Source organism: Prionailurus viverrinus, chromosome E2 (assembly GCF_022837055.1).
Source record: "Prionailurus viverrinus isolate Anna chromosome E2, UM_Priviv_1.0, whole genome shotgun sequence".
Classification (NCBI taxonomy): domain Eukaryota; kingdom Metazoa; phylum Chordata; class Mammalia; order Carnivora; family Felidae; genus Prionailurus; species Prionailurus viverrinus.
The window spans coordinates 51039798-51063820 of NC_062575.1; the positions used below are offsets into that span (position 1 = coordinate 51039798).

A 24023-nucleotide genomic window follows, 5' to 3' on the forward strand; every position below is an offset into this window, starting at 1 on the left:
CTGGGATTTCTGGTGCGTTCGTTGTGCCCTGTCACCGCGCCACTGTTTTCTGGGCATGACACAGGGCGTGACGTCTTTCCGGGGGACCTTTTTGGATTCCGTAGTGACCCTGGGGGTCTGCAGACGGGCGGGCTTCTGAGGCTTGTGTGTCCCTGTGGTATCACGGCTGACTGTCACGGGACCGATGGTGTCCGGGCCTGTGTGCGTGTGGCGCTGGCGAGTGTTTGTAACGTCGAAACCTGTGGTCATCGTGTGACTCCGTGTGGCTGCCTTGCCTCACGTGCCCCCTTTGTTTTTTTTACTCCGTGATCCCAGAGCCCTCCCCCTGCCCCGGCCGCCATGCAGTGTTTGTGTTTTGACTCTGTGGATGTGTCACTTACGTATCACTCAGGGGTTGCATTCATTTCCTGTCACCACTGTCACAAAACACCACAAATTTAGTGGCTTAAAACACCAGATTTATTCACTCACAGTTTCACAGGTCAGAAGTCCAAGATCAGGGGCGCCTTTGTGGCTCAGTCGGTTAAGCATCCAACTCGGGCTCAGGTCATGATCTCACAGTTCGTGGATTCGAGGCTGCGTTGGGCTCTGTGCTGACAGCTCGGAGCCTGGAGCCTGCTTCACATTCTGTCTTCCTCTCTCTCTGCCTCTCCTCCCCTTCGAGCTCTGTATCTCTCTCTCTCTCAAAATAAATAAACATTAAAAACATTTTAATAAAGTAACATCCACAGGGGCGTCTGGGTGACTTAGTCTGTTGAGTGGCCAACTCTTGATTTCAGCTCAGGCCATGATCCCAGGGGCGTGAGATCGAGCCTCAAATCAGGTTCCATGCTAAGTGTGGAGACTGCTTAAGATTCTTTCTCTCTTGGGGCGCCAGGGTGACTTAGCCGGTTAAGCATCTGCCTTTGGCTCAGGTCATGATCTCGAGGTTCGTGAGTTCGAGCCCCGCGTCGGGCTCTGTGCCAGCAGCTCAGAGCCTGGAGCCTGCTTCCGATCCTGTGTCTCCCTCTCTCTGCCCCTCCCCCGTTCATGCTCTGTCTCGAAAATAAATAAACGTTAAAAAAAAAGATTCTCTCTCTCTCCCTCTCTCCACCCCCCCCCCAAAATAAAATATATTTTTAAAAATTTAAAGTGACATCTACAGATTGTAGGGATTAGGACATAGATACCGTTTGAGAGCCTTTACTCAGCCGACCCCAGGCGCCCGCTGGAAAAGCAACGTTACTAGGAGGTAGGTATGCGGATAACAGACCCAATGGCACAGGGATTTGACCATCGGGAAAGGATGGATGTACAGTGGGGACAGCAAAGACAGGCTGGAACCCCCGAGGAAGGCCCGTTAGCTTCCTAGGGTTGCTGTGATAAATGGCCACAAACCAGGTGGCACAAAACAACCAAAATTTATTCCCGAAATGTATTCTCTCGCGGTTCTAGAGGCCAGAAGTCTGGAATAAAGTAGGCAGCAGGGCCACACCCCCTCCAAAGGCTCCTTGCCCCTCCCAGCTCCCGGAGGCCCCCCGCACTCCTGAGCCTGTGGTCTCTGCCTCCATCTTCGAGGGGCCTCTGCTCCGTGTGTCTGTGTCTTCTCTTCTTTCTCTTTAATTAATTTTTTAAATGTTTATTTATTTCTGAGAGAGAGAGCCAGAGCACAAGAACGGGGGAGGAGCAGAGAGAGGGAGACACAGAATCCAAAGCAGGCTCCAGGCTCTAAGCTGTTAACATAGCGCCCGACGCGGGGCTCGAACCCACAGGCCATGAGATCACCACCTGAGCCGAAGTCAGTCTCTTAACCCCCTGTGCCACCCAGGCGCCCCTCTTCTTCTGTCCCTTGTAAGGATCCTTGACAATGGGTTTAGGGCCCCCCTAGGTAATCCAAGATGGTCTCATCTCAAGAACCTTGCCCTAATTATATCTGCAAAGATCTGTTTGCCAAGTAAGGTCATATTCATGAGTTCCAGGGATTAGGATGGGGACATATTTTTATGAGGGCCTTGGGGGGGGGGGGGGGTTGGCCACCATGCAAGCCACTACAGAGGGTGACCTTGAGCCCTGCCGGCAGCTGTGTGTGAGAACTTCTCATGTGATAATCCCATCACACGTTTAAGGCCTTGTACAATGACTGTCTCTCCAGCAGGGGGCTCCTTCCCTGCGGCCACCCTTCCCAGGGCAGCCAGCACACCGCGGGGCAGGGGGCAGACCCTTGAGAAGCGAGGGGGCAGAATGAATGAGCCTCCCCCACCCCACTCCCACCCCCCTACATTATGGTTCCCCGCGATTCTTTGTGCCTGCCTGGGACCGGTTGGAAGGTATGAATAGACACGAAAATATCAGCAGCCCTTTAGTGGCCATGACAGCACCCATACTCCAGACGGAAAACTAAGACTCAGAGCAAATCTTCCCAAGCCCCGGTCTGCCGCCTCCAAAGCCCACGCTCGTAATCCCTGGGCCCCCTTGCCCGTGCAGGAAGGTCGTGCACGGTAGCATCTATTATTTTCTTTTAACTTAAGGTTTGTTTACTTTTGAGAGAGAGAGCAGAGGAGGGGCAGAGAGGGGGGTGGGGGGACAGAGAATCCGAAGCGGTCTCTGCATTGACAGCGGAGAGCCCGATGCGGGGCGCGAACTCCCCAGCCGTGACATCACGACCCACGCTGAAATCAGACGCTCAGCCGAGTCCGCCAGGCGCCCCGTGTCTGTTTTAACTGCACGTGGGACCGTGCGCGCCCGTGCACACGTCGCGTGCTGCTGGAAAGGATGACACGCAGGGGTGAGAGTGAGACAGCACAGGCCCCGGAGTCAGAACTGAGCTCGAGTCGTGCCCTCCCGCCTCCTCGCTGTGTGACCTCAGTCAGGGGACTTCAGGGCCCTGCGCCTCAGTTTCCTCATCTGCAGAAAGGGGACGTAATAATAGCGTCCGCCTTGCCAGTTTGTCGTGGGGGTCATAGACACGAATGAGTTGCGTGTGGTGCTGAGAGAGAAGTTGATAAACGGGAATTGGTGTGGTCAGCATCTGGGAATTAATTGGTTTTGAGGGAGGCCAGACGGAGGAGGAGAGGCCTATTCTTTATCTTAACGGAAAAATTAGATAACGAGGTCCTAGCCTAGATGCGTGTATTAGCTACACTTTTTACTCAGCTTTTCTAACAAAACCTAAAAATAGATAGTGGCTACGGGCACCTGGGTGGCCCAGTCGTTTAAGCCTCCGACTATTGATTGCGGCTCAGGTCCTGATCTCACAGTTTGTGACATCGAGCCCCTCCCGGGGGGCTTGGCTGACAATGTGGAGCCTGCTTGGGATTCTCTCTCTCCCTCTCTCTCTCTCTCTCTCTGCCCCTCCCACACTTTCTCTCTCTCTCTCTCAAAATAAACGTAAAAATATTATTAATAAAAATACATAGCAGCTTAACTAGGATGGAAGCCTATGTTTCTCTCACGTAAAGGTCCAGTGAACACCCAGGGCTAGAATAGTAGCTTGAAAATGTCAGAGACCCAGACTCCTACCTTGCTGCTTGCTGCCTTCACCTCGCACTTCCACCCTGTGGCCCAAGATGGCTGCTCCAGCTCCCACCATCACATCCGCATTCCAACCATTGAGAAGAAAAAAAAAAGAAAGTCAACCCAGAAGTTTTACATATCACATTCTATTGCCTAGAATTTGGTCATGGGCCCACAAGGGAGACCAGGAAATGTCTTTTTTTTTTTTCTGGCCAGCTAAAATTCTGAGGTTCTGTTACAAAAGGAAGACGGGAGAACAGTCATCAAGGGGCAGCAAGTGTATCTGTCACGCCAGGGCTCTGCTACCAAGTGGCTAACGCGACCGTAGGTGAAATGAGTTTACCGTCCTGAGCCTCAGTATCCTCGTTGGCCAAATGGGATTAACACGCGCCTCTCGGGGTTAAGGAGTTGATCAGGACTTAATGAGAGTGTGGGCGCCAGACGTGTAGTACAGGGCCTGGCCCAATATCAGCCTAGAGTGTGTGTTGGGAATCTCCTTGAACTTGTGAGCCCAGGCTGTGGGTGATGTGCCTCTTCATGTGTGAGAAACTCGCCCCAGGTTCAAGAGCTGAACCGGGCATTGACCTTGGTAAGTTACTTCTCTAAAGCAAAGGATCTGGCTTCTCCACACATGGAAATCCCCTCTCAGCCTCCTAACCTTGGGACTGGGCGCGTGTCCTTACACCCCCATCCCCCTTACACCCCCATCCCCCTTCCCCCGGAGAAGGGCAGACTCCCAGGAGGGGGGAGGAGGGCCATATAAAGGGTCTCCAGCGCCCCCAGACCTCACAGAACTAAGCCCACATTCCTCAACCACTACCACCAAGACTGCTCGCCTCGTCTGTGACAGTCCTAACATTCTGAAGCCAAAGGTCCTATTTTCAAGTGCATTTCTCGGAGACCCCGACCCTTGCTGCAAAGTTTCACTTGCTATCACCACCCTTGGGTAAATCCAGACCCTCAGTCATGGAACATCTCTTCCAGATGCACGCATGAAATCTGCCAAATCCTAAATGTTGGTGCCGTTCCCAAAAAACAATTTTAGGAGCATGCAAACAAACCCGGACACATCTACTGGTTAGATGTGTTTGCAGACCCTCGTGGAAGCCAAACTGCCATTTTACGGAAAGGGAAACTGAGGCCCAGAGAGCGGGAGGGGGTGGGGGTGGGGGTGGGGCCTGACTTGGTGAGCCTAGGAGTCCAGGGTTCTGAGACTCACCATCATCAGTAACGGAATGACCAATATCCTGCGCCTTCTGAGACGATGCACTCCACTGGCGAGTGTCCTGATTTTGATAACTGCACTGTGACTGTGTCGGGGAATAACCTCATGTGTGGAAATACAAGCGTTTAGGGCAAAGGACATAACGCCTGAAACCTACTCTCCAACAGTTTCGAGGGGAGAAAAGCAGAGACAGCCCATGATGGAGCCCACTAGCCACTGTTAACGATCGGTGACTCTCGGTGAGGGGTACGCAAGAAGTCTCTGTCCTATTCTTGCGACTTTCCTGCCAGTTTAAAACGATTTCAAAAGAGAAAAAAAGTGATTGCACAATAAAAAGTCATGGTTTAAAAGTTGAAGGTTTCAGGCTCTGCGTTTCTAGAGTATCTAAGTCCGTGCCTGCATCTGTGGTCAGAGTTTGGGGAGTTGGGACGGTGAATTTGCTGCTTCAGACACGGCCTTGGGGTGTGACCGGGGCCTTCGGGTGTGGTTAAGGGGCGTGGCCAGCCTCAGAGGCCTGGCTGGGCTGAAGGGCAGGCAGCAGCCTGAAGTGTGGTCAGAGCCTTGGGGGCGTGGCCAGGGGGTCGGAGGCGTGGCCAGAGTCTGGGGCGTGGCCTGAGAAACTTGTTCCCGAGGGAGGCATTACGTCTGTACTTGGGCGCCCTCTTGTGGCTATTCTAGGATCTGGCCTCCCCTTTTTATTTTTTCTTATATATTATTATTATATAATTATATATTTTTTAAGTAGGCTCCCCCACTGGGCGTGTCAACTCACAACTGTGAGCTCAAGACCTGAGCTGAGATCAAGAGTCAGTCGCCTTAACAGACTGGTGAGCCACCCAGGCGCCTCTGGCTTCCACTTTTTAAAAAGCTTTATTGAGGGGCTCCTGGGTGGCTCTGTTGGTTTAACGGCTACTGACTCCGGATTTCAGCTCAGGTCATGATCTTCCGGTTGGTGGGACTGAACTCTGAGCTGGGCTCTGCTCTGACAGCATGGAGCCTGCTTGAGATCTCTTTCTCCTCTCCTCTCGCCCCTCTCCTGCTCACTCTCCCTCTCTCTCTCTCTCTCTCAAAATAAACTTTTTAAATTAAACAGCTTTATTGAGATATAATGTATACACCATGCAACTCAGCTATTTAAAGGGTACAATTCAATGGTTTTAGTAAATTCAAAGAGCTGTGCGATCATCTTTACAATCAATTTAAAAACCTGTCTTGGGGCGCCTGGGTGGCTCAGTCGGTTAAGCATCCGACTTCGGCTCAGATCATGATCTCGCGGTTCGTGAGTTCAAGCCCCGCATCAGGCTCTGTGCTGACAGCTCAGACCTGGAGCCTGTTTCAGATTCTGTGTCTCCCTCTCTCTCTGACCCTCCCCCGTTCATGCTGTCTCTCCCTGTCTCAAAAAAAATAAATAAATAAACGTTAAAAAAATTAAAAAAAAACCTGTCTTCACCCCCAAAAGAAACCTCATACCCACTACTAGTCACTCCCTATTTCTTCCCAACCCCCTTCAGCCCTAGGCAACCCCTAATATACTTTCTGTCTCTACAGGTTTTCCTCTTCCGAACATTTTATATAAATTTAATCCTTCAGTATATGGCATTTTGTGACTGGCTTCTTTCACTTGGCATAATGTAGCATGTATCAGTATTTCATTCCTTGTTGTTGTTGTTTATTTATTTTGAGAGACAGAGAGAGCGCAAAAAGCAAGCATGAGAGGGGGCGGGACAGAGAGAGAGAATCCCAAGCAGGCTCTGCTCTGTCAGCGCTCAGCCTGACATGTGACTCCATCTGATGAACCGTGAGATCATGACCTCAGCCGAAATCAAGAGTCAGACACTCAACCAACTGAGCCACCCGGGAGCCCCGGTACTTTGTTCCTTTAATGGCCAAACAATCTTCCACTGCACAGGTACCCTGCTTTTAATTGACCCACCTGCCAGTTGATGGGCATTTAGGTTGTTTCCACAAATATCTGCGTGGATGCATGTTTTCAGTTCTCTGGAATATATATGCATAGGAGTGGGATTGCTGGGTCATACGGTAACTCTATGTTGCCGTCGAGAAACTCTCTTTGTGTCCTCTATTTTGAGGACACGCCGAATTGTTTTCCAAAGCAGCTGCCCTGTTTTTACATTCCCACCATCAGTGTATGAGGGTTCCAACGCCTCTACAGCTTTTCCAGCACTTACTGTCTGTCTTTTCCAGGACAGCCACCCTAGCAGGTGTGAAGTGGTATCTCACTGTAGTTTTGATTTTCATCTGACTGATAATGACCTTGCGGAACTTTCCCTATCATTCACTGTTTTTGTGTCCGCTATGTGGCTAGATGCACTCTTAGCCACTTTGCCGTAGCGGATCCAGATTTTTCAAATTAAAGCGTTAATGACATGACGTCCTCCTCAGAGTCCACGCTTTCCCTTTGCCACACCCTGCATTTCATGTTTTCGTACTATTATCACATTGATACAGATGTATCCTCAAATAATATATAGCACCGGTTTTGCATGTTTTCAAGCCTGGTATAAATGACACTGTGCTGTAATCCTTCTGTACTTGTGTTTTCTCGTTTGTTTGTTTAGTTGGTTGTTTGCTTGCTTGTTTTTCTGGGATTTGTTTGTTTTTACTCATTGTATTAGTTTCCTAGGGGTGCTGTAACAAAGGACCACAAATGGAGTGGCTTAAAGCAACAGAAATTTAGGGCACCTGGGTGGTGGCTCAGTCTGTTAAGCATCCAACGTCAGGGCAGGATCTCACGGTTCGCAGGTTCGAGCCCCGTGTCGGGCTCTGTGCTGACACCTCAGAACCTGGAGCCTGCTTCGGATTCTGTGTCTCCCTCTCTCTCTGCCCCTCCCCTGCTCATGCTGTGTCTCTCAAAAATAAGTAAATGTAAAATTAAAAATAAACCAGAAATTTATTTTCTCCCAATTCTGGAAAGTAGAAACTCCAAACCAAGATGTTGGCAGGGCTATACTCTCTTTGAAGGCTCTAGAGGAAGATCTTTCCTTGCCTCTTCCTACCTTCAGGTGTTTGCCAACAATTCCTCACATTCCTTGGCTCCAATCTCTGCCTCTGACATCATGCGGTTTTCTTCCGTGTAGGTACCTGTGTCTGTGTCCAAATTTCCAATCACGTTGGATTTACGGCCCACCCTAATCGTGTGACCTCATCTTAACTTGATGACATCCACAAACACTCCATTTCTACATAAGGTCACATTCCATTTCTAAATAAGGTTCGAAGGGACTTGAATTTGGGGGTGGGGCGCATTCTTCAACCCAGTACTCTCATCAGTCTGTTTTTATGACTCACACTATTGACATGTGCATTCAGTTCATTCATTTGAACTTTTGTGTGGGAGGCCTTTGTGAGAGTACATCACAATTTATTCATCCCTCCTGGTGATGGACTTACCTTGTTTCCAGTTTTCTCCATTTCCGACAAGGCTGCAATTAACATCCCTGAACACGTCTCTTGGAGTTTCTCAGGGCAGGATTTTTCAAACTGCCCAACAAGATCCATTAGTGGGTTGCGAAACCAATTTAGTGGGTTGTAGACACAATTTTCCCCTTAATGAAATGGAATTAAACAGAACAGAAGCTATTGTAACGCATGCACATAGTCAGGGTAAGGATTACCGTGTGAAACTGGGTTTTGTTTTTTTTTTTTCCTTTGGCAGGTGTATGTAATGTCCCGATATAAGCAAATGTGTTTAGGAGCCCCAGCCCTAGCAGGTGTAGACGGCAATGGACGTGCCCTGTCCAAGGTCTGATGGGTGTTACACAAATGCTCCCTCCAACTAATTAGTGCAACTAATTTGTCCACTTACACTTCCGTCAGCTCCTCATCGACACTTAGCATCGTCAAAAATCTGAATTCTTGCCAGGGCAAAGGCTTCTCATCCTATTGCTGGAAGAGGAAACAGGCGCAGAGGGCAGAAACGCAAGGAGCTGGAAGGCAGACCCCACCATCTTTGCTGTAAAGACCGGGTCTCTGCCAGGGTGGAGAGATACCACCATCGAGGATCCCGTTAAGCGAAGAATTCTCGGGTTCTAGAAGGGGATGCGGGCTGAGTAGGAAAGGGTGTTGGAAGGAGAGGGTCCGTTCTCATCCTAAACCCCCTTTCCCTTCCCCCACCTCAAAGGGATGCCTGGGGCTCAGGGATGGCCCCGCCCTGGGCGCCCCCAGGGTGGCGGTCCCAGCGCACAGTCAGAGGAGAGCTGATGCTGCAGGTTGGGGACAAAACCACGCTCCTCCAGCCATGAGCCTGCCAGACGCACCTGGATCCCCGCACCCTTGAACTCCACCCTCCCACCTGATCCCCTGGAGGACCCAGGGGCCTACCTCCTCTGGAAGTCTGGGTGTCTCAACTCTAGCCTGATTTCCCGCTGGCCCCTCACGTGGGGCCGCAGGAATGATGTTGCCCAATTCCTGCTCCCTCAGGCACCCAGCTCCTGCTCCCAGGGGACCAAGGGACCTGGTAATGTATGCTTTCCCTGTCCGGGACAAAGGCATCGAACTATCTCCCTGACCGTTCCTCCCAGAAAGTTCAGTGCTCTTAATCCTATGCCACAGCCAAAGATCCAAACCTGGGTCCAAGAGACTCAGGAGGGCTCCCTCCCGGACTCATCTCCCCGCAGAGTTTGGATAACTAAGCCCCCAGCCCTACCCCCACCCCCAAAAAAAGTCTCGGGTCTCTCCGAACCCTTCCTCCAATGCAACCTGGAGACTTCAGCCTCCAGCCGGTCCCAGAAGCGGCCCAGGCATCGTACCTGCACTTCCTGCCCATCGAAGAGTCTCTTCTCGTTTCCGCCCCCACCCCCCCCCCCCCGAAGCCACCCCATTCAGGTCTCTTTAGGGAAACAGATTTTTTTTTTCTAATGTTTATCTATTTTCGAGAGAGAGAGAGTGTGCGTGTGTGAGAGAGAGAGAGAGAGCAGGGGAGGAGCAGAGAGACAGGGAGACACAATCCGACGCAGACTCCAGGCTCCGAGCTGTCAGCACAGGGCCCGACTCGGGGCTCGAACCCACGAGCTGTGAGATCATGACCCGAGCCGAAGTCGGAGGCCCAACCGACCAAGCCACCCAGGCGCCCCGGGGGGAGCAGACTTGGCACCCCATCTCTACGAACCCAGGTGCCAGATTCCCCCAGGCTCCGCCCCCTTGGGAGACACCGGTACCTGCGATCCCCTCCCCGGTTCTCCAGGGCCCGCCCCCTCACCTTTGGCGCCCGGCCCCGCCCCCAGCCTGGGCTGGGCCCGCCCCCTCACCTTTGGCGCCCGACCCCGCCCCCACCCTGGGCTGGGCCCGGCCGCACCTCTCCCAGCCGCACGCCTACCTCCCAGGACGCCCTGGGACCCATGGCCGCGGTGGCAGCCCCCTGGGGGCGGCAGCGGGAAGAGGCCCGCGCGCTCGGCCGGGCGGTGAGGCTGCTGGAACGCCTGGAAGAGCACTTCGGGGACCCCCGGCTTGCCTCCAGTCCCCCCTCGATGCGGGACCTGCTGCCCCGCACCGCGCAGCTGCTGCGCGAGGTGGCCCACGCCCGGCGGGCGGCCGACGGAGGCGGCCCCGAGGGTCCCGGCGGTGCGCGGGACTTCCTCGTCGTCTACCTTAACAACCTGGAGGCCAAGAGCAGGCAGGTGGCGGCACTGCTGGCACCCCAGGGTCGGAGGAGTGCCAATGACGAGCTCTTCCGGGAGGGCTCCGGACTCAGGTGAGCCGCGGCTCCTGCCCCAGGAAAAAAGGTGGGGTCGCGAGTCCGGGCCCCCAGCGCCGGCCTCCTTCAGACCCAGGGGTCCAGACGCCCAGCTCCTCCCTTAGTCCCAGGATTCCTGCCCCAGCCCCTCCTCCCTCAGACCCAGGAATCTAGCCCCCAGCCCCCTCCTCCCTCAGACCCAGAGTTCCAGAGCCCCCAGTCCCTTCTCCCTCAGACCCAGAAGTCCAGGTCAGAACCCCCTTCCCTGGGGAACCTGGAAGACTGAGCCAGCCAGGTTTTTTTTTCTTTGGGCACCTATGCCTTTAACCCCCCCCCCCCCCATGTCCCTTCTTTCTTGGCCACCCAGCAGCCCTCTTCAAATTGCCCGACTCTCCCAGAGGCCTAGACGCACATCCTAAGAATGCGGGGACCCCAGGGAGCTTCTTGCAGGAGGAGGGGGTGGACTGACATCCCCGTCATCGCCCTTGCCTAGAGGGACACACACAGCCCCGCCTCCTGCTCCCCCCCCCCCCCCCCCCCCCGTCTTGGTTCCTGAGAACAGCTAGCTCAGGACCTAGAGCTTGTCTGTAGCCCCCTCCTCTAAACTCTGGGGAAGGGGCTCCTGAGTGACAGGAGTAGCCAAGGCTTGGGGTCTAGAGCCAGGAACAAAACAAGGTGTGGACCAGGAAGCTCTCAACCATGTCCGGTAAAAACTTCGTAATGTCTCCTTAGATTCATCCTGAAATGAAATGTGTAGGCCACGCTACTTACCTACCCATCATTTTTTAAAGGTCACTATAATACCCAAACTGTTATAAGGAAGTGATACAAAGAATGCCCTTCATAACAACATTAATCTGTGTTTCAAATGAAAATGCCAAGGCACAGTTACAATTATTCTGGCATGCAGAGTTGGCTCTTAAGACATTCACGCCTGGGGGCGCCTGGGGGGGCTCAGTCGGTTAAACAGCCAACTTCAGCCCAGGTCATGATCTCGTGGTTCTTGAGTTCAAGCCCCGCATCGCTGTGCTGACAGCCGAGAGCCCGCTTCGGATCCTCTGTCCCCCGCTCTCTCTGCCCCCCCCCCCAACTGCTCATACTGTCCCTTTCTCAAAATTAAATATACATTTAAAATAATACAAACTAGGGGCGCCTGGGTGGCACAGTCGGTTAAGTGTCCGACTTCAGCCAGGTCACGATCTCGCGGTCTGTGAGTTCGAGCCCCGCATCGGGCTCTGGGCTGATGGCTCGGAGCCTGGAGCCTGTTTCCGATTCTGTGTCTCCCTCTCTCTCTGCCCCTCCCCCGTTCATGCTCTGTCTCTCTCTGTCCCAAAAATAAATAAATGTTGAAAAAAAAATTTTTTTTAATAAATAAAATAATACAAACTAATAATAGTTAACACGTACTGAGTGCCAACTGTATGCCAGGTGTCGCTGGGCATTTTATGTGCTCATGAGATAAGGAAGAATCCTCTTAGCTTCCCCTCTAAGACAGGGGCTGTACTTATCGAACACTCGCCCATTTCACAGTTGAGGAAACTGAGACTTAAGGGGGGAAAAAAAGGAACCTCCCCAAAATGACATAGCTGAGTTTCAGAGCTCCCCTTTGCTGCTCCCCACGTCCTGACCAGTACCCCAGGGAGGCAGCTGGAAGAAGGAAACACGCCCCCCCCCCCCCCCCCCCCCGTGCTGCTAAAAACAAGAAGGCCCCCAAGCACGACCTGCTCCAAGACTACGGTCAACGCCCTCAGCGCTGGTGGGCTACAACAGATGTCAGGAATCCCGCAGAGCTGGTTCAAGGCCGGATGAGGCCAGGCTTCTCCTGCAGTCCCAGTGGGGCTGCAGGTGGGGGCTGGGGGATGGCTGGGCTGGTGGGCAGCGCCTCCCTTTCCTTCCCAGAGGAGGAAACCGAGGTTCGCAGAGGGGAGGCGTCAGGAATGTGATAGGCTGTCTCGGGATGGACTCCACCCTGTCAGAGCCTGGGGGGCCTGGTCCCTGTGGGTAGAGTCCCCCACAGCAGGCAAGGTGCCAGTGCGAGCCCCGAGGTCCAGCCCAGGCCCTCAGAGCCCATCCTTGCAGGCGACAGCTGGCCAAGCTGGCCCTCATCTTCCGCTACGTGCATGCCGAACTGAGCGCACTCTTCCCCGGAGGAAAGTACTGTGGACACACGTACCAGCTCGCCAAGGCCCCAGCCCACAGCTTCTGGAGGGGGCACTGCGGCGCCCGGTGAGTGAGCACCTGTCCCCGGGGCCCCGAAGTTCCTGGAGACTCATCCTGTCCTTGCCAGGGGACCAAGGAGTCCAGGCAGCCCCGCCCCCCTAGCCCCTCCTCCCTCAGACCCAGGAGTCCTGCCCCCAGCCCCTCCTCCCTCAGACCCAGGAGTCCTGCCCCCAGCCCCTTCCTCCCTCAGACCCTGGAGTCCAGGCTCCCAGCCCCTCCTCCCTCAGACCCAGGGGTCCTGCCCCCAACCCCTCCTCCCTCAGACCCAGGATCCAGACCCCCAGCCCCTCCTCCCTCAGACCCAGAGGTCCAGGCCCCCAGCCCCTCCTCCCTCAGACCCAGGAGTCCTGCCCCCAGCCCCTTCCTCCCTCAGACCCTGGAGTCCAGGCTCCCAGCCCCTCCTCCCTCAGACCCAGGGGTCCTGCCCCCAACCCCTCCTCCCTCAGACCCAGGATCCAGACCCCCAGCCCCTCCTCCCTCAGACCCAGAGGTCCAGGCCCCCAGCCCCTCCTCCCTCAGACCCAGGAGTCCTGCCCCCAGCCCCTCCTCCCTCAGACCCAGGGGTCCTGCCCCCAACCCCTCCTCCCTCAGACCCAGGATCCAGACCCCCAGCCCCTCCTCCCTCAGACCCAGGAGTCCTGCCCCCAGCCCCTCCTCCCTCAGACCCAGGAGTCCTGCCCCCAGCCCCTCCTCCCTCAGACCCAGACTCCAGCCCTGTGCCCCCTCCTCCTTCAGACCCAGGAGTCCAGGCCCCCAGCCCCTCCTCCCTCAGACCCAGATGTCCTGCCCCCAGCCCCTCCTCCCTAGAGGCCCTCCCATGCTAGGTTCCTGGAGGCCTCAGCTGTGTGCCACGCCCCCCCTCCAGTTGTGTCCTGACCTGGGCTGAGTTTGAGTCCATCTTGTGCACCTGCCACCCGGTGGAATCAGGCTCCACGGGCCTGGCCTTGCGCTCCACCATCAACCTCACTGGCAGCGGCCACGTGTCCATCTTCGAGTTTGACATCTTTACCAGGCTCTTCCAGGTCAGGGAAGGCCAGGGCTGGGGGAAGGAGAGGTGGGGAACATGGGTCTGAGGGAAGAGGGGGCTGGGATCTCAGATTCCCGGGTCCCGGGGAAGGGAGCGCCTGGGGTCTTCTGTGTACGAGATTCCTGAGGCCCACGACGGGTGTAAGCAACGTGGCTGGGTTCCGAGACCCCGGGAGGCACTGGGTGTGCCTTGCTCGGCCCCTCCGTGACCCCAGCGCTGCCCCGCTCCAGCCTTGGCCGACACTCCTCAAGAACTGGCAGCTCCTGGCGGTCAACCACCCGGGCTACGTGGCCTTCCTCACGTACGATGAGGTTCAAGCGCGTCTGCAGGCCTGCAGAGACAAGCCAGGCAGGTAAAAGGGCCAGGAAGCTAGGTTATAAAGGACAAGGACTTGGACACCCGGATCCCCAGCAGAATGAGGGGATGGGAATTCCCAGATGGGGCAGCGGTGATCACACCCTCACCCCCTTACCAACCTCTCCCGCCAGCTACATCTTCCGGCCCAGCTGCACTCACCTGGGACAATGGGCCATTGGATTCGTGAACTCAGACGGCAGCATCCTGCAGACCATTTCTCTCAACAAGCCCCTGTTCCAGACACTCCTGGACGGACAAAGGGAAGGCTTGTGAGTCGCCGTCCTGGCAGGTGGAGGGTGTCGGCAGAATGCACTTCGAAAGGCGGTGCCCCGCGGCCCCAGATCGCTCTGAGGGCACGCAATTCACACGGCCCACATTATAAGTTTGCAATACCATGGTGTTCCGGTAGGTGGCAGACGAGGGTCCAGAGGAAGGGGCGCCTTTTCCAGTTCAGAGAAAGCTGCTCCGTGGGCTCCAGGCAGCTCTGAGAAGTGTGTGGGGAATTGGCTTCACTGGCCTATTCCTTGGAATTCTGCTGAACAGCTTTCGCTTCTAGACATCCATATCCCATTCTAGAATCTAGACGGTTAAAGCAGAAAGAACACTGGGCAAGCAGCTAGACCCGGTGGTCTCAACCTGTAACCTTGGCTGCCCCACAGCCCCTCGATCAGAAGCTGCCTTGGGTAGGAGAGGAGGAGAAAAAAGGCAGGTGAGGTTCCCCAGTCTCATCCTGAACCTTTGGCCAGAGCTATCTTATTAGTCCTGTTGATATGATATGATCTGAGATAGATATGCAGTCCGTTCTCATTGTGTTTGGTAGTTCTGTTCTATAAAGTCGCTGTAAACACTAGATTGTTGAATACTGAGCCGTTGCTCGTAGGGGAAATACTGGCTCGGTTTCCTGCAAGATTCTGGTCACATTTCTTTTTTTAATTTTAAGTAGGCTCCACACTCAACGTGGGGCTTGAACTCACGACCCAGAGATCTTCACATGCTGTACCTGCCGAGCCAGCAGGGCGCCCCATCTGGTCACATTTTTGTCAACCGATTGCTACCTGATTGGTAACCAATAGTAACCTTTTTGTGTGTCTCTGTCTGGAGACACCTTTAAAATTTTTTTTTTTTAACGTTTATTTATTTTTGAGACAGAGAGAGACAGAGCATGAACGGGGGAGGGGCAGAGAGAGAGGGAGACACAGAATCGGAAGCAGGCTCCAGGCTCTGAGCCATCAGCCCAGAGCCCGACGCGGGGCTCGAACTCACGGACAGCGAGATCGTGACCTGAGCTGAAGTCGGAAGTTTAACCGACTGAGCCACCCAGGCACCCCTGAAGACACCTTTTTATAAATTTTTTTTTCAACGTTTTTTATTTACTTTTGGGACAGAGAGACAGAGCATGAACGGGGGAGTGGCAGAGAGAGAGGGAGACACAGAATCGGAAGCAGGCTCCAGGCTCTGAGCCATCAGCCCAGAGCTCGATGCGGGGCTCGAACTCACGGACCGCGAGATCGTGACCTGAGCTGAAGTCGGACGCTTAACCGACTGAGCCACCCAGGCACCCCTGAAGACACCTTTTTAAATATACAGTTGAGGGGCACCTGGGTGGCTCAGTCGGTTAAGCGTCTGACTTCGGCTCCGGCCGTGATCTCACAGTTCGTGAGTTTCAGCCCCGTGTCGGGCTCTGTGCTCACAGCTCCATGCCCCGAGCCTGCTTCGGATTCTGTGTCTCCTCTCTCTCCCCCTCCCCTGCTCGCCCCCCCCCCCTTCTCTCTCTCAAAAATAAATGAACATTAAAAAACATGTTTTAACATATACATAACTGATACTTTCACAGTGAGCTCACGTCTCAACGAAGCTCATCTGACACCCATATTTTCTCTATACGGCACATCCCAGGCTTGTACTTAGGCACCCACGACCCTGGGATCATGACCTGAGCTGAAATCAAGAGTCGGATGCTTAACCAACTGAGCCACCCAGGCGCCCCAAAGATGTCTCCTGCTTGAGCCCGAACACTTGAGGACAGGGACGGGGGGGCGGGGGTACTCTGGGAGGTCAAAGCCTAGGATGTAATCAGTTTCCTGGTTCTTGTTGATCTGAGTTTGTGTTTCCAGAGCTTCAGCCACCGAGGTCTCGTGTGCCCTTTCTGGGGAGTCTGAGGGGACACGGCCCTGCCCTGGGGCCGGAGGAGTCACAGCTTGCCCTGGGAAGTCCCAATTTGAGGAGAGGGGAGGGAAAAGATCCCCAGGCCAACGATGGGTTTGGGAGCGATGCTCATCCGGGGGGCTCTGGGCCCATGTCTGGGGTGAGGAGTATCAGACGGCCCTCGGTACCCCCGTCTTTCCTTTGCCCAGCTTCCTCTACCCAGATGGGAAGAACCACAACCCAGACCTGACTGAACTCTGCCAGATGGAGCCCTATCAGCACATCCATGTGTCGGAGGTGAGGCCCAGGCCTGCCACCGGCCCTGTCCCTGTCCCTGCGTACTGTGCCCCCCGAGGGCCTTAACTCAGGAGTTCTCTCCCTAGAGACTCAGGCCTAGAATCCCAGAGGCCGTGGGTTTCCGTGCTGGTGCGGTGGCCACATGACCTGGGGGTAAATCACTTGGCCTCTCTGGGCCTCTGTTCCTTCTCTAGAAAGCACAGCTCGTCCTGCCCCCTCCCCGGGGGGTTTTGTGGGGATTAAACCAGGAAATAATACTGCTGAGGTTGTCAGAACGGCTAATGCACTTGACCCTTCACCGACGATAGCCCCTGTATCAGCGTAGTCTTCACAGCCACCCCACGGGCAAGGGAGAAACGACAAAGGAAATCTTTTGGTATAAGTATATCCCACAGAACCCTTGGGATATACTTAACCCCCAAAATAGGTTCATTGTTTACCTAAAAATCAAACATAACAGGGCATCCTGTATTGTTAGCTGCTCAGTCTCGCAACCCTGCATAGAGACCACCCCAGGGAACAAGTCTCAGAGGCAGGTACAGATAGGAGGCAGCCAGATACACGGCCTTGGACTTAGGAGGGTTCGGGGCTGGCACAGACGTTCAGGACTTTCGTCCTGTGGCCTGACTTGGATCCCCATGGCTAACACCACCCCTCTCCATCCTCCCCATCTTCCGGCCTCCTAGGAGCAGCTGAAGCTGTACTGGGCCATGGACTCCACGTTTGAGCTCTGCAAGATCTGTACCGAGAGGGACAAGGACGTGAAAATCAAGCCATGTGGACACCTGCTCTGTGGCAGCTGCCTGGCTACCTGGCAGGTGGGTCCGACCGCCCTGCCTTCCCGCCCAGTCTCCCCCCCCCCCCCCCCCAGCTTCCACCTTCATGCTAGAGGTCCCTAGCATGAGGGATCACGCCTCATGGATCAGATGGAGAAACTGAGGCCCGGGGAGAGGCAGAGATTGGCTCAGGGTCACTTGGGAACAATGAACAGGAGCCTACCCGTCCGCCTCTGTGTCTCTGTCTCCGTCTTGCCCTACATCTCTCGCCTCCGCTTTTCGTTCTCTGGCTTCCTTATTAGCCGAAAGGGCTCCTTGTTCCCTGGCTGGGTGACCTGGGGCCAGTGGCTTCACCTCTCTGAGCCTCAGCCTCTTCCTCGGGAGAACGAGGCTGATAGTAGTCACCTCCTAAGAGCCATGGTGAGGATCCAAGCCCTTGGGGAAAGAGGGCAGTGGCCCCTGTGTATGGTAGGTGCCTGACGCGAAGCTTTGTGATTGTAATGGAAGTGTTTGCAAGCTTGTGATGGCTGAGGCATGCGTCTCAAGAACATTCTTGAATACACATTGCCCCACTGTAGGGCTGTAGGATGCAGGTCCTAGCAAAATGACCCGAATAAGGAAACAGGCCACCCGGCATGAAGTTCCCCTTTAAGAAAACCCGGAGTGGGGGTGGGGGGAAAGGGTAGCTCAGTTGGTGAAGCCTCCGACTTCGGTTCAGGTCATGATCTCGCGGTTCATGCGTCGGGCTCCGTGCTGACAGCTCAGAGCCTGGAGCCTGCTTCGGCTTCTGTGTCTCCCGCTCCCTCTGCCCCTCCCCGGCTCATGCTCTGGGTGTCTGTCTCTCTCTCAAAATAAATAAATAAACATTGGGGAAAATTTTTTTTTGAAAGAAAGAAAGAGAGAGAGAGAAAGAAAGAAAGAAAGAAAGACAACCCGGGAAAACCTAGCCAGCTGACCCCTTAAGTGACCCTGCTTTTCCCTTCCCACACCCCAATGCCTTAAATTCACCAATAGAGAATGAGCCCATGAATTCCAAGGCACCCCCCCCCCCACTCAGCCCCTAATAAAGGCAGAGCCCCCGTGGTGCCTGTGTCTTCCCTCTGTCTCTACCTGGGACCTCACCGTGTGGCCCCAGGCAGGCCACGTACCCCCCAGGACCTATGGGTAATCGATCTTGGTCTTCAGAGCTCACTGGTGGTTGTTGATGAGGTGATCCTAAGACCCACAGGGGCCGGTGGAGCCACAACAAGTTTGGCCCCAGCGGTGGTAGTGGGGCGGATGTCTGTGGGGCTCCCCACGATTCACATGGGCCCAGGCCAGTGCTCAGGCATGCCTAGGCAACAGCATCATCACCGTGGACAGCCGAGACCCCAACAACACCCGGCTCCCCTGGGCTATCTGCTTCTGTGCCCCTCCGGACCCCATTTGGCTCCCGCCCCCCTTCCCGTCAGTCCTGCACTTCCCAGCCCCTCTCTGCCTGACTCCTCTCCCTCTGTTTCCCTCCACCTATCCTCAGCACATCCCTCTGGTGGGGAGGAAGGCCCTTGTGGTCCTAAGGGACAAGATGGGGGACAGGGAGACCCTGACCCTCTATCCCTTCCCATCCCATCCCCAGAACTTTGAAAGCCAGACGTGCCCCTTCTGCCGCGGCGAGATCAAGGGCCAAGAGGCCGTGAGTATCCATCAATTTCAAGAGAAGCCAGAGGAAGCCACGGCCGCTGCCGAGTACCTGAGGTCCAGCAGTGACCAGGAAGATGGGGAGGAGGAGCTGGGGCAGGTAAGCAGGGCCAGGCAGGAGCTGGAGCTGGAACCTCTGGGTCCGAGGGAGGAAGGGCCAGCGACCTGGATCCTGGGTCTGAGGGAGGAGGGGGCTAGTGACAGCAGTCGGGTCCTAGGGGCCTGGACTTTTGCTTTCCCAAGGGTCTGGGGCTCTGGCTTTCTCCAGATGAAACTCCCCTGAGCGTTAGGCCCTTGCCTTATTCTCTGTTGCATCTCCAAAGCCTGGAAGAGTGCCCGAATGCTGGGACTCTAAGCAGAAGGACACGTAGATAGGAAGAAAACGGCAACTTACAGTCCCCTCCCCACCCTCCATCACTCCCAGGTGGTTTCCTCAGCCCCCCCTCAGCTGAATGTGTCCCCAGCTACAGGCCGGCTGAAAATGGTGAGTCGGGTGCTGGTCTGGTTCAGCTCCGGGGTCCCTCAGGGGCACCAGGTCCTGCGCTCCCCCTCGGCACCCACTGACCCGGTTCTGGGCGATCTGGCGCCCACCACCCCTGTGCCCTCTTGTTCACTTCCTCACGCCACCCCTCGCCAGCTTTCTGGCTCTCCTTCCAGCATCCCAGGCGTGTCTCATCCCAGGGCCTTTGCACCAGCTGTCCCCTCTGCCCGGGCCTCCTGTCCCCCAGGCTTGCTCTCTCTCGTCTCCTCCCCAGGGCGGCCTTCCCCGATCACCCCCATTTTATTGAAAAAAAGCACCCCCACCCCCTGCCGATTTTCATAGTTCTTTCCACCACCTGGCAGAAGCGTATAATTTTCTGTCACCGTCAGCCGGTTGCCACCCTCCCGAAGGTTAGGACTTCGTCTTCTCCATTGGATCTCCAGAGTCTAGAACAGTGCCTGGCACATAGTAGGTGCTCAGTAAATAGGCTTTCAAGGAGCCCAGGAACAGAGCCTTCCCAACAGCCCTGTGAAGTAAACAAAAAATGAAAGAAATGCTCCCCTCCTCATTTTCCAGAGGAGAAAAAGCTCAGAGAGGTGACTGTACCTGTCAAAGTTTCACAGGCTGATACAAGAGAACCTGGTGTTGGGGGTGGGGGAGGGGCGGGGGGGGGTTAGGGGAGGGGGCGTGGTGCTTAGAAAACCCTACCATTGTCTGCTGATCTTCGAAGCAAGCCCCAGCCTTCTTGCTCCTCCCCGCCCCCTACTTCCTACCCCAGGATTTTCCGAGACCCTGGCCTGCTGGGGAGGGGCCCATCTGTGTTAGGCTGAGTACACATAAGATTCAATCAATACAGAGGCGTCTTCAAACAAACAGCTCAGGAAGTCCGGGAACATTATTTCGACCGCAGCAAACAAGTGAGCCAGCAGGAAGGGGGGTGGCGGTGACACCAGCCAGGGAAGCTAAAAACAGATCCAGACCTGCAGCCCAAGGCAAATGGAAACATTAGGAGGCACTCAGCTGGCTCCCAGAGGACAATGAGGGGGGACGTGGCCAGGATGGCAGGCTGGGGGGGGGGGGGGCAGGGGGGGGCGCCTCCGGCCACGTGGGCACACCTTGGCCCGGGCTGTGCCCTCCGCCTGGCGTGCCCTCTCCTCTTCTCCCCAAACCCTGCCTGATTCAAATTCCCGTCAACTCCTACCCCCTTGGTTCTTCAAAACACGCTGTAAGAGGGATGGCCCCCGGGGGTCCTGCCTCCCAGCAAAGTGACGGCCCTAATGAGCGTAGTTAACGTGTTAATGTTAACGTGTGTCTGAATTGCTGGGCACCCGGCCCTGTGTTTCGTGCATTAATTTTGACGGTCATGAAGGCCCCGTGAGGTGGGTACTGTTGTGATTCCTGCCATAAAGCACGGGACACCGAGCCTCGGAGATGTGGAGGCCATCGGCTCAAAATGACAGCGTCAGGAATGGATCCCAGGCCCGCGGCTCGAGACTCCAGACTCCGTCCTCCACTCCTGTGGGCCTCTCTTCCCTTGTCTGTGAAATGGGCATCATGGCAGAGGCCAGTGGCAATGTGGGTACGGTTTGCGTGTGCTGTTCTCTGTCTGAGAAACCCAGCCCTAGGCAGCAAGATCGTCATTCGGCGGGACCCTGGCCCCTTGCTGGCCACTGGGGACCTCTCCCGTCCTCGCTGTCTCCACGTGGAGAATGGCAATCAGCCCGGCGTGGGCCCCACAGGTCCCGATGAAGTCAGCAAGCCTGGGTTACATAACCTGGAACATACCCCTCCCTGACCTCTCCGAAGCCCCCACTAATTCCCCCAGGGCTCCAAGAAAAAGCCAACATACCCTCCACAGCTCACAGGGCCTGGAGACCTGACCCGTCTCCACCTCTCTGACCTCCTACCATCCCCCCCAATTCCTTTTCAGCAACAGGGGACTACTGCTGTCCTAACAGGCCATAAGCCCACCACCCACCACAGGACCTCTGCCTACATTCTTGTCACACTCAGCCTTGTGTTCCATCGCCCTCCTTCTAAGAGGTTTTCCCCAGCCGCCCCCCACTCCCCCCAGGCCTATTCCAGTTCCCTGAAGGTCACTTAATACTCTGTGGATAGTTCCTTGTTCATGCATTGATTACTCATGGTAAGTCTTTTGCTCGGTAAATTTATCAGCGGCCTGAGGACAGAGATTTTGCCTGCCTGGTTCATGGCTGTCTCTTCGGAGCCTAGAAGGGTGCCTGGCCCCACACTGTAGACGCTCCGGGAATGCTTGTGAGATGGATGGATGGACGGATGGATGGATGGATGGATAGATGGAAAGATGAATGGATGGATGGGTGAGTGGAAAGGAGGGAGGGAGAGAGGGAGGATGGATGGATGGAAGGATGGATGAATGGACGGACGGACAGAACTTCCTACTCGAGCCAGAGGTGCTAGGGAAAAAAACAGCATGGACAAGGACGAGACTGTTGGGCTGTCCCTCCCTCCTCCTGGCCCCAGCCACCCATGTGTTACCACCATCGGGGCCTATGAAATGACAGTTCGCTGCAGCTCGGCTGTGACACTTCTTAATCTCCTCCCCTCCAGGTACCTCTGGCCCTCCCCAGACTTCAGGGCCCTCTACCCTTGCCAAGAATTAAGACTGTGGCCTTAGCCCCATGGGAAATCACCTCCAGCCCTCAGGCCAGGGAGGGAGCCACAGGGTGAGTGGAGAGGCAGCTGGGATCCAGGGCTCCCAGGTCTGAAGGAAGATGGGATGGGGGGCAGAAGGGAAAAACACTGGTTCCAGAAAATCAATAGCCCCTCTTCAAACTCTCTCCACTGCAGAAACTCCTAAAGGAAAAGTCACCCCTCCGGCTGCCCCCGTGGGGCCCGTGATCGCTGCCCAGGCATGGGGGCCGGTGAGTCGACCCCACCCCAGCGTTGGCCAGGTTCCCTCGGCCTGGCCCTGCCCTGTCCCCCAACCTGACTGGGATAGTATCTGACCCACCTCTCTTTCTGCCTTGCAGGGCACCACACGTGCTGCTAAAGGGAGCCCCAGGGGCTGCAAGGGGTTTGTGAATAATAAACTGCCAAGCCTGGTCTGTCGTCTGATGTGCGGAGAAAACTATAGCAGCCACCAGGGGGCAGCTTGACATTGGGAACAGGTGGTCCTTGAGGCCTGATCGCCACCTGCTGAATCCAGGGGTCTGGAGGGACAATGGTGGGGAACCCAGCTCTTCTGGATTCAGGAGTCCAGTCCTCCAGCCTCCTCCCTCAGACCCAGCAGTCCAGGCCGCCAGCCTCCTCCCTCAGACCCAGGAGCCCGGAGTCCCAAGTTTTCAGAGAATCAGGCAACCAACCCCCTTACCCCATTAATGAAAAAATAATACTAATTCCTGAACCCAGACCCAGATATCCAAGTCCCAAGCCCCTACTCCAAAAGATCTCTCGTTTCTTTAAGAGTTACGCACCTGGTCTTGCCCAGCGTTCCTAACCTTCTCTTTCTTCCATCCCTCCCTGGGATCTTCTCCCAGAGTAACAGTGATTTCCAGTCCAAATCAAACTGAAGAAGTGTCTCCCTACCTCATCACTCATCTCGGAGGTTCAAGCCTCCCTCCACTTCGGTTTAAACCGTGAGCCCTGCCCTGCCCTGTGCCCAGCCCAGGCTGGATGAGGCTGGCACGGAGCAGTAATCACTACCCGCCCCCCCCCCCCCCCCATCTCCGGTGGCTCACAGTCCTGTGGAGGACAGATAGTGACGACCCAGAGCGGGCAGGGCTGGGATGGGGGAAACCGGGACGCTACAGGGGCCCAGAGCGGGGAGCTGACCCAGCCTGGGAGGTCAGGGAGGGCCTCCAGGAGGAGACATCCGAGCTGGGACTGAAAAGATGTGGGGAAGGTATCCCAGTGCAGAGGGGAAAGATTCTAGAAAACCAGGATGGGAAAGTGAGCCGTGAAAGGGAACAGAATCTCTCCTGGGCCAGGATTTGGGGAAGGGCTCGGCCCTGTGGTTCTGGGCAGGGTGCAATCACACCTCTCAGGGTGGTGGCCGAGCTCCTAGTTTAGGCGCCGCCCCGCCCCACAGCGTGGTCCCCTGAGGCAGTCTGGCTGCTTGCGTGGTGGCTGAAGGCTTGATGGAGAAGTTTCTAGTGACCCAGGCAGAGGCTACCTAATCTTGGGAGTCCTGCAGCATCACCCCTGCCCCGTTCTCATCTTTACACGTGAGTCCCCAAAGGGCACAGATATAAGAGGAAGGGACCTAGACCCCCCCCCCACACACACACACACACCCTCAGTGGAGCATCAAGGTGGGGCTGTAGCATATGGAACAAGAGATACCGTCGAAGGCATCTTAGGAAAATAGAACGTGTCCCAGAGAAACCAGTCCCCGCTTTTTGGCATTATTAGTTCCCGATTCAAAGCATAGCAGGACGGGGGCAGCTGGGTGGCTCCGTCAGTTGAGCATCCAACCCTTGGTCTCAGCCCAGATCATGATCTCACAGTTCGCGAGTTCGAGCCCCACGTCGGGCTCGGTGCTGACAGCTCAGAGCGGGGAGCCCGCTTCGGATTCTGCGTCTCCCTCGCTCTCTGCCCCTCCCCCACTCACGTTCTGTTTCTCTCAAAGATGAATACATGTCGAACACTTTTAG

The 24023-nt window shown here is 55.5% G+C and overlaps 1 protein-coding gene across 4 annotated transcripts; it reads left to right on the plus strand.

Moving 5' to 3' along the window:
* Window positions 1–10005: 10005 nt before the first annotated feature.
* Window positions 10006–22473, plus strand: CBLC (Cbl proto-oncogene C). Of its 4 annotated transcripts, XM_047836569.1 has the most exons (12): window positions 10006–10427; window positions 12489–12635; window positions 13495–13651; window positions 13887–14008; window positions 14145–14282; window positions 16368–16455; window positions 17142–17273; window positions 18847–19008; window positions 19333–19392; window positions 21979–22094; window positions 22219–22292; window positions 22401–22473. In XM_047836569.1, the coding sequence occupies exons 1-11, from the start codon at window positions 10075–10077 to the stop codon at window positions 22226–22228; spliced, it is 1485 nt and encodes a 494-aa protein (XP_047692525.1). In that variant the 5' UTR covers window positions 10006–10074; the 3' UTR covers window positions 22229–22292; window positions 22401–22473. The 4 variants fall into 4 exon arrangements, with proteins under 4 accessions (XP_047692525.1, XP_047692524.1, XP_047692526.1 ...); XM_047836568.1 differs by having other exon boundaries at window positions 19333–22094; XM_047836570.1 differs by lacking the exon at window positions 19333–19392.
* Window positions 22474–24023: the final 1550 nt, after the last annotated feature.

Bases quoted from the DNA above. Each gene is read 5' to 3' on its own strand.
- CBLC (XM_047836568.1), top strand. From the start codon at position 10,075: ATGGCCGCGGTGGCAGCCCCCTGGGGGCGGCAGCGGGAAGAGGCCCGC. The intron at 10,428-12,488 runs GTGAGCCGCGGC...CCATCCTTGCAG, and splicing joins CGGGAGGGCTCCGGACTCAG to GCGACAGCTGGCCAAGCTGG. The intron at 16,456-17,141 runs GTGAGGCCCAGG...CCGGCCTCCTAG, and splicing joins AGCACATCCATGTGTCGGAG to GAGCAGCTGAAGCTGTACTG.